Here is a 13,249-nt window from a genome sequence, read left to right on the forward strand (position 1 = left end):
TTCTGGAAGATGCCGAGTTGGTGCTAAACATACGCAAAATACTAAACCACTTTAATAAAACGTCAACAAGAGGAAATACATTGCAACACTCCATGTCCTCAGAAATGTCATGTGTGTATTTACTAATGTCACTGGACACTTACCACTTGATATAGAACAGGATAATTCTCTCTTCTCTTGAAGTAGAATTGACTATAAATTTTGCTACATTTTTTATAAAGAAATTTGCACCATTTTACTTAATTGTTAACAGTCAAATCGCGGAAATGTATTTCAAAAAATTCTATCACCATGCGCAACCCCCCCCCCCCCCCCCCTCCCACGAAGGAAAACTCATTTGTTTTATAGTTCTGATACCAGGTGCTTACAATTAAAGTGCACCTACTCACAGAGGTCCATTGTGGGTTGAGATCTACGGCAACGAAACAAGTTAGATATTCTAATGCGTTCACGCGAAACCGATTCATGCAGGAAAACAAATTAGTTCCCTTTGTGGTCACCAGGAGCAAATCTTGCGCTGTGAATGCAAGAAAGACGTGTAGAAAGATTTTCATATGTAATGGGTTAGGAACCGGACATGGGCAAAGAAGGTCAAACAAGTGAGAAAGGCATAATGTTATTTTTATTATTGACACAGTGTGTTCAATAGGAGCAATGGGAACACCGACGAAACGCTGCATCCATAAAACAGTTGCTCGCAGCAGTTCCAGTGGAATCTGAGCAACGAGTTCCTTTCAGGCACAGGCCAAGTGTGTCCCTGGTAAACACAGCCTTTAGGCATCCCCAGAGTCAAAAGTCACATGGATTCAGATCAGGTGATCTCGCAGGCCATGCGTCTGGAAAACCTCAGGCGACAACCCATCCGTGGAAGGTTACATTAGAGCAGCTTTCACTGGGCGAGTGACATGAAAACAGTGGTTTCGCAACAGTTGTGCTCTTCCAAAGCAGAGTAACGTGCAGACGTCACGGTACACCTGACAGGCCATTTGGTTTCTTCTCTTCAAAGAAGAGTGGCCCAACAAAGAAGCTTGTGAGCCACAATGGCTCTTTGTGCACAACACGCAGTTTAACAATGTAAGACGTTGTGGTCTCCTGACCTTCATTGCTAACATATTCCGCCCTCACAATCATATTCCGCACATCAAGACGCTTCATTCGACTCCAAACTCGATAAGATAAAGTCAATGTTGTATGAATTCATGTAAACGTGCACCGAGGTTGAAATACTCGACGCTGGCGTACACACACACATTCAAGACACGACAGTCACAAAAGCTTTTAGTTCAGGAGAGGCAAACTGCACGCCAGGAGGCCGGTTCCTTCAGAGGACGAGTCAACTTATCTACGTCGGCCGGCGACCACCCGTAGAGCATACAGCATTTGCCCGAGTGAAAGGGAGAACGACCCCGTATTCGGCTTAAAAGCAAATTCCGCTACATTGTGTGAGAGCGCCCAGCCTACACATTCTTTACAAACATAGCACACAGTTTCAGAGGTTTCTACAGGGAGACAGCAAACGCCAAACACCGATGCTACAGATTTCCGGGTTGGTGGCCTTAAATGAAACGTCATTCTCCCGTTTTAGAAGAGCAATGCTGATTGGCAGACGATATTCCTGACACCTTGAGCTGAAGGAGTAACGGAAGAGACTGAAAGATATACCCCTTCACGTCTGGCGTTGAGAGGGGCCATTCCAGTGTTGCTCTTGGAGTGAGAACACGTAACGAGAGTGTGTGCACTCATACGTGTACTCAAAGAGCGAGGAACAAGTCTCTCCTCAGTACTTCACTGGGAGAGCACCTCTGTCGAAAGCGAATCGGAGTGCGACTCTATATTGAGTCCTTACGATTAAGCATTGTTCACTGTGTTGGCTACCACACTTATCGTGCGGTGTAAACGGACAGAGTTAAAACGCCTGCGAGCGAATTTTTGAGTGGCATCGTGGTGGACTGGTTATCTGACCGGTGTACCACGCCAGTAGTTAGACTAGGGGCGAATAGGAGTCCTTGACTTCATCAAGGCATAGGGAGAGTTTGATTGGCGAAGGTCAATCCAGGTAGAACGAGAGTTATCTTATTTGTCAGCAGCGAGCGGCACAGACAGCAGTCATTGTAGCTTATGGTATTGTGCGCTACAGCTCTTGCGAACCCCATATTTCCTCCACAACAGTACACTTCACTGCATTTCACAAGCGACAGCCTCGACCGTACCTAGCAACATTCTAACGGATAATTATTCAAGTTGAGTAGGTGCGGCTCTCAACCATTCTGCCAAGTCAATAACAATCTTAAACTTTGTATAGAAATTTCATTAGCGAATCCTATCCTTGAGAGGTAACTTCACATTCCGAAAAGAACCCAGTAATAACTTTTTCAGTTCATAACTAAAAGTGCCATTGTGATTTCTCAGAATTTTTGCAAAATAATAATTTTCATTAGTTTCATGGTTTTCTTACACTAACTAGCACTACTCCAGTACCCAAGTATCCCACTAGTTATGTAAGAAATTTTGTGAATTTTTGTGTCATTTTTGTACAGCGGACGACTCCAGAAAGTTTTTCAGGCATTTCTCTTTAGAACGTTAGGAGCGTCTGTCTGACTTCTGTAGTAGCGTGGGGGTGGAAATTGCATCATGCAGGAACCTCAGGGTAAAGGGTGCATCTCAGATTAATCCGTTGCGCAAAATGACAGAATAGCACCCACACGCTCACAGAAATATCCCAAATTCGGTAGTTCTGTATATTCACTGCGCGCTGTAACGTAAAATGTGCATCGTCACTGCAAAGAATATTACTGAACTACATGTCATCAACTGACGCCAATTCCAGAAGCCGAAGAGCAAATTCAGAAGGTTACTGCGACTAGTGAGGTTTCAGTTGCTGCATAGCCTGGATCTTATGCAGGTAGCAGTGCAAAATAGACGACAGGCCTTTCCGTGCTGTTGCCCAATGCGGTGGGAAGTTCTCATGACACTGCACAAGCACTACACGGGGCACGTGCTGTATGGTCATTTACAGCAACAGCAACCGCGACAGTAACTTCAGCCGGCAAATGGTTCCTTCCTCTTCCAGGTACCACACTAAACTCACCCGTGTTTTCAAATTTCGTCGCCGTCATCGTATGACATCGCGTCTCTCATCAGATGCTTCAGTCAGCGGTACTCGCCTAACGCAGCACTAATTGCTGCCCTTCGAATGAAACAGTTACACTAACAGCGGACTGTCCGTCTCCTCGGTAACCACACTGTTGAAACGTCCCCTTATAAATTTAAGAATGACAGTGCTGAAAAAACTCTTTATTTGATACAGACAGCTGAAAACTGAAAATACTCTAACAGTTCTCTCTTTATTTATTCTGATCATCACTAAACCGACACACAATATTTTTAGCGCAACGCAATCCGACTTTCAATAATCCCTACAAAATAATGTCCTTGACTAACAATAACCCATACCTTTCATGAATCACTTACAAAAATCTTCGTTACTCGAACTACTGCAATACAGCGAGCGCCAATACTGCCAGCTAAATAAAAGATTCTAACTACTGATAGGCATACTTAGCAAATGAAAGATTTTGGTAGATAACAAACAATGTATTTACCTTAATAGTGTTCGAAAGTGTATAAATATACAGTTCATTACATCCAGTCTTACAAATTTCCTTTTTCTGACGGACACACGTCCAGATCGAACACACACACACACACTCACACTCTCTCTCTCTCTCTCTCTCTCTCTCTCTCTCTCTCTCTCTCTCCCCCCCCCCCCCCTCCCCACAGCCACCACTGCCGGCGGCTCACCTCGAACTGTACAACGCTACGCGCTGTTCACATCCAACAGCCCAACACTACAATAGCGAATATTCCAACAATTTAATAAAATTGCAGCCAAATAGCCATATACAGTTCCTTTGCTTAACATTTTACATTTACATTTTTGCATATTCATTTATCGATTTCACTCTTTTAGTGCACAGTTCTATGTGATATCGTTCACAGGCTTCGTTACACAGTTCACATACACATGTTGCGGTTGGGTCATGATAAGTTTTGTTTTTGCAGATTAGATGATGAAAGCCGTGAGTAGGAAGTCTAGTTACAACATGTCGCTGTTCGAAGTTTGGTGCTGTCCATGAGCGGTTCGTCATTGCTTCGGTGCCATAAAACTCTGGCCATATTTTTTCTCGTTTGTCCTCCATGATCTTCAGTTGCTTTCTGGAAGCTCTGGTATGTGGCATCATATATCGAAGTCTGATGTCTTCAATTAGGAATGTCTCTCTCGCTAGCAGGTACACTAGTCTAGATCTTGTTGTCTTTGAGAGACCTAGTGCTCTTTTTATATAGGTCGATTTTACCTTTTCTAGTGTTTCTAGATTTTTCTGTCAGGTGGTCCCATATAATCTCCATCCCATAGGCCAGGATTGGCAAGATTTTTGCGTTGAATAATTTCATGGCCGTTTCTAGACTGAGTAGGCGGATGTTTTTAATGTCCTGTATTGCTATTATTGCTTGGGCTGCACGTTCTGTTGTATGTTTTGTGAAGCATTTGGCTGTTGGTTGCAATGTCACTCCTAGGTATTTAAAGTCTGATGAGATTTTTATTTTTTGTCCTCTGACACTGATTTCCGCATTCTTGGGTGTTTTGCCTCCTTTTCTGAAAATTACCATTTCTGTCTTTGTTATGTTTATGTGTAGTTTGTGTTCACTGCACCATCTATTTTCTCAATGATTCTCTGCAGCTTCTGTATATCTGTTGAACCTACGGCTATGTCGTTAGCGTATGCATATACATACACATCTTCATTTTCTCCAATTCGGAGTACTTCTTCAGTGGCAAGAATGTACTGCAAAGGGCTCATTGGGTCACCCAGTAAGACTCCGTTCGATTTCAGAATGGGGTTCGAAAAAAAGAGGTTGTCTGATATTGTAATTAAATTGTATTCGAGGATTGATTTGATTATTCTTGCCCATACGCTATCTTCTCCCATTGTGTTTTCCAGTTTACGGACTATGAGCTCTCTTTCCAATAGGTTAAAGGCTTTGGTAAAGTCTATGACCACTGTGTAGAACATTTGTTTCTTTTGTAGCGCATCATCGATGTTGTTTAGAAGAAGCCTGACTGCCGTAAGAGTTTATCTTCCAGATCTGAAACCCATTTGTCGTTCTGGGAGATGACTGTCCACAGAGGCTTGGAATTTTTGTGTTATCGTTGAAAACATCTTGTATTGAGTATTTTCCAGGGCTATGCCTCTGTACTTGTTTGGGTCCATTGTGTCTCCTCTACCTTTGTACCGAACTTTTATTGTGGAGTGTCTCCACTGTGTCGGAATTCTTCCAAGTTCCAGGCATTTGTTAAACAGTTTGGTCCATATGTGTTGGAGGGCCTGTTTTGCATCTTTTATATGTTCATTATATATATTATCAGGTCCTGCTGCTTTCTTGTTCTTCAGTGCTTTTATTACTTCTTTCACATCATCTTCATTTAGGGTTTCCCATGTATTGTTTTCTTCCTTAGTTTGATGTTGTCTCTCTTTCTTTGGGGGTGTTTTGAGTCCTCGTTTGTTCAATATCTTACTGAAGTGGTCTTCCCATTCCTTCAGGTCTATATTTGGTGTATGTGCCATTTTTCTTGGTCTTGCTGCTATGTATGGGTCTTTCTCTGCTTCATCCGCTTCTTTTTGCCTCACTTTCTATGTATTCTTTTTTCTTCTCTGCTATTAGTTTTTTGTAGATTCTCCGTTTCTGCGTACAGTTTGTATGTTTCCTCGTCATGCTGGTTTCTTAGTCTGTGGAGGATTCGTAGAACAGTGTTCCTCTTGCTGTAGCATTCAGCATCGAACCATCTTTTGGCCGTCCTTGTTTTGGGGATTGTTTGTATCACTGAGTTTTTTTAGGACGTCTTCTATTTGGTCTGTTGCTTTTTCAAGGTCTCCTTCCTCTATGAAAGTTTCTATTTCTGTTAATCGTTCTTGCTCGTTTGTTAATTTTCTATATCAATTTTTCTTTGTGTGATTTGGTGGGTCTTTCTTGCTGGCGGTGACGTGACGATATTTACTTATATCTTCATTGGAATGTGCTTTCGTATAAGAGTAATGGAGTCATGCCATATTGGTTGAATACTTCCTTCTATGTCTCCCCTTGTTAATGCGATATCAATGGTGCTTTTCCCATTGTGGCATATGTATGTAGGTATCTGCCTATCGTTAAGTAGGGTGAAACCATATTCTAGGGTTTCAAGGACTAGTTTTGTTTTATAGTTTTCTGTGTCTATTGTGCAATTGAGATCGCCTGCAATAATGGTGGGTTTGCTGTCGCATTGTTTGATGAGTGTGACTATTTCGTCAATTATTTCTACAGCATTTGTGTGCGGTTTAAAATAGGCTGCAACTATACTTATGTTTGCCGCTTTTGTTAGCATACTATTTTCTTGTTTTATGATTTTTTCGGTGGGCGTCATCCAGGGTTTCAGTAGGATAGATATTCCTCCCATGGGTCGTCCTCTTTCTCCCTTCTTTGCCATTAGGTGATAATTATAGAAATTATGTTGCCAGCTGTCTATCAGGAAGGTTTGTTAGAATTGCAAGATCGGAGTTTTGCAGAATGTCTGTTGGTGTTAGGTTAATAGCACTTTTTACTCCCTCTGTATTCCACAAGACTGCTTTTATTTCTTGCTCTTCTGGTTTTCTTCTTAGTTTAGTTGAGCTCTGCTCCCTCTTCTATTGACCGTCTTGGGAAACGAAATCTACGTACTTTTATGTTTTCTGGCCAGAATTCTGGTTGTGTGATTTGTAGCTTTTCAAACGGAATGCCTACTTTGAAAGCTTTTTTGTCGCCCAGCCACGGACTGCACACAGCACAGTCAGTGATTTTCGTACAGAGCGCTACGTGGCGTTACCGCCATAAAAACCTAAACAGCCTACTTACACTGTTCATTCACCTAACAGCTTGTCAGATGAGAGCGTGGATGTCATACCGTGATCCTTTGGACAGCGCCTGATTTGTACCTGGTGTACTACATTGGAAGTAATTTGTTTTCCCGCGTAAATCCGTTCCCTATTAACGCATTACCGTATCTATGAAGTTTCGCTGCCGCTCGATGATTGTAGCTCATACTTGATCCCCGTGTGTAGCTGCACTTTGAACACCTAGTGCGACTCTCGCACTGTTGGCTGATAGTCGACTCTTGCGATATTGCTGACTGGCGCAAAGCGGCTCTCCGTTATGACTTGACTAAGCAAGCCGCATCGGTGGCGAGGATATGCTTGCGCCGACGTTTCTCGTTCGTCGATGCATCTGGGCCGAGGTATGAACTTTGACATGGTACTTCGTTCTTCGGACAACACAATTTCTGCATCCTATTATAATACAATACACTGCACAATCAAAATTCCATCACTTCTCACACCTAAATACCCTGCTAGCTTTATTCTGACCCTCCCATTTTTTGCTCTAAGAATGAAACAAAGCACACTGTCTTATCTACATCGATGAGCCGCAACATTATGACCACCTGCTCAATAGCTTGTTTGTCCGTCATTGGAACGAAATGCGTAACTGATTCAGCCTATCAGTGATCCGACAGTTTGTTGGTGGGTTTGTGGAGGTATGTGGCTTTCGATGTTACGCTCACGTAATATAATTCGTGTAAATAACGGTCCACTGATATGCGTACGTAGATGACTTCCATAGGATTGACATGGGGCAAATTTGGTCGCCGAGACATCAAGCTGAGTTCACTAAAATGCTCCTAACTACCGTTTCACGGTTGTTGCTCCGAGACACTGCCAGTTATACTGCTGGAAAATACCACCGCTGTCGGGAAAGATATCAAGCTTGAAGGATTGCACGTAGTTCGCAGTTGTCTTCGATTACTACCAATGGCAGGAGAATGTCTCCCATAGCATAATATTGCACCCACCTGCATGTGTCCGTGGCGCGCTGCACGTTTCGAGCCGCCGTTCACCTCGGTGATGGCGTTTGTGGAGACGACCATCGACCTAGTGTAACAGGAATGTTATTCACCCGAAGGGCAGACACGTTTCCATTGATGGACTGTCTAATCTCAATGGTCCCGTGCCCATTCCAACTGTAACTGACGATGTCGAATCAACATGTAGGGGTGGTCTGCTACAGAGCTCCATGTTCAACAATGTGCTCCGAAACACTTGTGCTTGCAACAAAATTGCGTTCTTTCGGCAGAAATACCAGAGACCACCATTTATCCTACTTCACAGAGCACACAGGCCTCCAAATCCCACGTACTGCGAAGAGTTGTGGACGTCCAACCATTTAGCGCCTAGTAATAGTTTCACTGTCTTCCCACCTCTTTCTCTAGATGCTCACGACAGTATCTTGTCAACATTCTGCGAGCTTCGCCGTTTTCGAAATAGTCTTTCACAGGCTCTGCATGATTATAGTCTGCCCTTTATCAAATTTGCTTATCTCAGTGGGTTTCACCATTTACAGGCCGCCCCTTTGGTAGGGCGATCCTCTGTCCGTGTCTGCTCCACTTACATACGTTTGTTACAGCGTCACGTGCTCACAAAGCCGATCATCGCGACGTTCACAATATTGTAGCTTTTCAGTGCATCTGATACGTCGTTTCCACCACCCGTCTTTCTTCCAACTGTATTTTTACACTCACTATATTATCTCACAGTAACTTGTACCTCGTCTTCCCAGAAAATCAGTATCTTCTATACCCTTCCGGTTGGATTTAACTCGCTCCTCCACATCCCCACACAGCATTGCTTCCTCCACTCTTTCCCTCTTTTCTATACACTTTGTAATCGTGGTCAGAGCTTTATCATTTTACCTAGCGAAATCCTGCTTTCCTACTACCAAAATTTTCACTTCTGGATCTGTACATCCCGGAAATTGTGACGAAAAATTTTAAAACCAGACACGGCCGTGCGCGCACGCCGGTTGTTTCGACAGGCGCTTGCGCGGCCGAACCGGCGAGTGACAGCTGAGTGTAGCATTCATCTTACGCTAACTGCGGAGAGCCCTACGTCATAGTGACGCAACGTTACGTCATCGTGACGTAAGAACACCTAAATCGACTTACGAGTACGTGTATCGATCTTTGCAGTTGTACCACAGAGGTTGCACGGTAACGTGAAAGCTAAATGTGATATGTTCAGCCCAGTTGAATTACTTATGAAGCTGGAATCCTAACAGTTTTGGATGTTATTGTTTGTTTCTTGAACATAATGAATGTCTGAACGACGGAACCATAACGAAAGAAAAAAGAAACGCTTGCAGTCATTTTTTTTTAAATCCGATGAATCGTCCAGAAAGCATGTGGAAGAAACGTGAAATAATTATTAAGCTGTAATCCAAAAAATTTTGGATGTTACTGGTTATTTCATGAATATAACGAAAGGAAAAAAGCTTTGTCATTTTTGAAAAATCCCATGAATTGTGCATGATTGTGTCTACAGAAACGTGAAATAATTAAATATTACGCTCTAATCCCAAGAATGTGGGATGTTATTGTGTGCTACATGAATATAGCGAATATCCGAACGAAGGAACCATAACCAAAACGGAAGTCAAAAAGCGAGTAGTCGTCCAAAAAAAAAAAATTATCCTGCATAAGTCATGTAGACAGACACGTGAAATAGGGAGAAATTAAGGTGTTTCGTATTTTTATGTAAGGCAATGGATTGTACATAACTCTTCTGGGCAGAAACGTTAAACCGAGAAAATGTGGTTCCAAAGATAATTCGGAATGTTTCTGGAGTTTTAATTTTGCCTTCATTCTTTATACGCTGTATACTGTAAAAAAAACAATGATATTTCGGTCTACAATTGTTATATTTTAATATGTAAGCAGTATCAACTACAAAAACAGTAAGTCTCCTAGTTGTTGCCAAATGATGTTGGAACACTGGCTGTCACAATGGATGAGCTACTTGACAAAATAGCCACAACAGCCCACAGTTTTAGCAGCACTAAGCGATGTTTCATATGCGATGGTGGAATACTGTGTGTTTATTCTCTCAATAAGCATGGTATTCATTTTGGGGATGTTTGGTATGATTACTACAGCTATTTCAATATTGCCTAAGAGTCATACAAAAAGTAGCTGAAAATGGCAAAAGCACTCACTGCTTTCAGTTGCTTAAAATTCTGGGAAATGTGACTTGCATGTCATTGTTTTCTCAGAGTATACAACATGTGCGCGAGCGCGCTAGCGCGCGAATGTGAGTGTGAGTGCGCGCGCGCACGCTCGATATCTGGGACAGCATTTATGAACAGCAATAGGTTGCACGTAGAGTGAATCGAAACGTTTTTAAGTATAGCGTCGTGTACTTCTCATACTAGCACGTGTCGCTAGTGAAAGCAATGAACTATTTTCATCGTGTGGGCTTTAAATGTTTCACACTATGTGATCTAGCCAACCTTACTGCAGTTATTTCTGAGTGCGATCTGATCTCCGAATTTAGTTTGCAGTTGTGGAACCGCAACTCGACTTGCGCTATAGTAACTATTTATTCTGATTTTTCTGGAAGTTTATCCGGATATGTGATATAGTCCGTTGAAGTCCTGACTCAGTAATTTCAATGATTCTCATTAACCTGTGTTACTTCATGTGACACAAACTCAGTTTTCCAATTTTGTTAAAATTTAAAAACTGACTGGTGAACGTAATTATCACTGCTACTTCCTGCCTGAGTTTATTTGAACTTTCCACAGCTTTTTTAGGGTTATGTGACCGATGTCCCTTAGCTCTGTCTTGCGGAGTGGTCCCGTGGTCGACTCCCGGCCGTGTCAAATATTTTCCCTGCCTCGAGATTACTAGGTATTATTTCGTCATCATCGTCGTCGTCGTCATCATACATCCCCATTACGGTCGGAGGAAGACAATGCCAAACCATCTCCGCTAGGACCTTGCCTAATACGGCGGTGCGGGTCTCCTCCATCGTCCTCTACGCTCCTTGGAGTATAGGACCTCGTCATCATGTGACGGATGCGTTGGTTGGCCTGTAGTGTGTAGCGTAGCCGAAACACAGAACTGCAACCATTCATTTTGGAGGACGTATGAATAATGACTCATTTACTACCGTATTTGCTGTTTGAGCAGTTGCACTTGGAAGCTCACGAGTTGTTAAACAATTATTTTTTGCAAACAACAAATTTTAGCTTCTCCATTCAACATTTATTATCCATACTGTCATCCGTGGTTGGAGTTTTCTGGGAACATTTGTCTTAATTATCTGTCACGTCACATTCGCTGCTCAGAGACACTCACCTACGCTGTTGGACACAACTGCGAAGCTAGTAGATCTCTTCCTCCTCGTCTCCTCCTAAGGCAGTTGCATCATGCCTAAGCACTTGGAAGACCTTCCAATTAATTCTTGTTTCAAGTCAATAGAAGATTTCGTTAAAAGATCTGTCAGCAGATCACTAGCTCGCGAAAGACAAATACCCCAGGTTCGAACCCTGATCTGGCACGCAGTTTTATTCGGCCAGGAAGAGTCGTATTCCTGTGATGATTAATGTTTGGCCTGCCTCACAAATGCAACGTTTGATTAGGACAATAAATCCACTGTTTCCATAACAAAAATGGAAGTATCTCGTTTGATTTTCGATTCATATTAACCCCCCCCCTCATTAAATCTCATCCTCCTTGATGACGTGTTTATAAATCACATTTGCTAAGTTATAGATGGGCATCTGATAGGGTCCAATTTCTAAACATAATATCAATGAAGATGAAAGATTACTGACTTTTGCTGCATGGCTACAAGGTACCATATGTAAAGAAATGTGGAGTAGGGTGTATCAGCTTCTTTAACTGACGATATTACTTTCTTATGTTACTCTTATCGCTACACAGCAGCAGAACTTTGCTTTTATTTATTACCGGTTGTGTATTAGTTTGAGGACATTACTCTCGTTTGGAATTACTGAGAAGGAATTAATCAGCCGCAATTCCTATACTGGAATTACTGTTTGAAAAGTATCGGTAGTTGCTACATTTTTACATTGAAGTTTCGTTTCCTACTGGATGTACAATTGTGAGAAACTGTGTCCCTAAATTTCCATCAACAAAATTTTTCAGTGTTAATTTCATGGTCAAAGTGGTTATTACCTTATTTTTGTGACCCGTACTCCAAACAAACTTCTAAGTATGAGGGAATACCTAAACGTTGAAAAACGTAGTGTAAGTATTACGCTGTTTTGATTATTAGAACGTATTGGAATTTATTGGAAACGTGGTCTCGTATGAAACTTCCTGACACATTAAAACTATGTGCCGGACCGAGACTCTAACTCGGGACCTTTGCCTTTCGCGGGCAAGTGCTCTACCAACTGAGCTACCCAAGCACGACTCACGCCCCGACCTCACAGCTTGGGTAGCTCAGTTGGTAGAGCACTTGCCAGCGAAAGGCAAAGGTCCCGAGTTCGAGTCTCGGTCCGGCAAACAGTTTTAGTCTACCAGGAAGTTTCATATCAGCGCACACTCCGCTGCAGAGTGAAAATCTCATTGTGGTCTCTTATGTTGAACAGTTCGTAATATTTATGACAGTGGAGAAAAGGTAAGGACTACAACGAAGTAAACGAAAGGAAGGTTGACTGGGGGCCACAATTAACAAAAGAAATGGTGGTTTTGCGACACTAATAATTAGCCAAGTAAGAAAATGAGTAATGCGTATCACACAAAGAGTAGAAGCACATCTCTACAATTTATTTTTTTATTTCTTATTCATTTGGGATTAATAATGCGATAACAGGTTACAAAAATAGATGTGATTTATAGAGAAACATTTCAGAACAGTTACCATAAAATCAAAACAGCAGGAAAGTTCAGCAGTAATATTAACTATTCTATAGCCCACTTCTATTGGCTCCCTTGTATACATGTATCTCTTGCATATTTGATCAACACTTAGCATGAAATGGAGGTGCAGTTAAATACGTCAACTGTGTAAACATTTTTTCTTTTTATCTTCAAGGCTGTAAATGCGACTTGCGAAGAGTTTTAGCTGAAGGCAATTACGTACAATAGTAGTTTCAGTGGCTTTGTCTAAAGGAGACAACAAAAATCCAAGTCGTTATACTAAGCCTTTTTCTAGTACGGATTCCCCGTTGGACGTAGGATGATGTCATAAACCTGTAACATAAAAAGAAATCTTATTTGTCTTTCATTGTTCAATGTTAGGGAAAATTCAGAGAATTTCATATAATCCTTAGATAGCAATGTTTGTCTTTTGCTTAACGACGAAGAATGACAACTGCG

At 42.0% G+C, this 13,249-nt stretch overlaps 1 protein-coding gene across 2 annotated transcripts in view; it reads right to left on the reverse strand.

Annotated features, from left to right (window-relative positions):
- The window catches only part of LOC126203635 (dehydrogenase/reductase SDR family member 11-like), a 255,985-nt gene that overhangs the window by 177,046 nt on the left and 65,690 nt on the right, over positions 1-13,249 (reverse strand). Inside the window, exon 6 of one of the 2 annotated variants that reach the window (XM_049938008.1) lies at positions 12,677-13,123. The exons of the other annotated variant lie outside the window; for it this stretch is intronic. Within the exon in view, the coding sequence (XP_049793965.1) occupies positions 13,082-13,123 (42 nt within the window). The 3' untranslated portion in view covers positions 12,677-13,081. Of the gene's footprint in view, positions 1-12,676; positions 13,124-13,249 lie in introns of those variants that run through there. 2 annotated transcript variants of the gene reach the window in all.

Source organism: Schistocerca nitens, chromosome 9, assembly GCF_023898315.1.
Source record: "Schistocerca nitens isolate TAMUIC-IGC-003100 chromosome 9, iqSchNite1.1, whole genome shotgun sequence".
In the NCBI taxonomy this organism is placed as follows: domain Eukaryota; kingdom Metazoa; phylum Arthropoda; class Insecta; order Orthoptera; family Acrididae; genus Schistocerca; species Schistocerca nitens.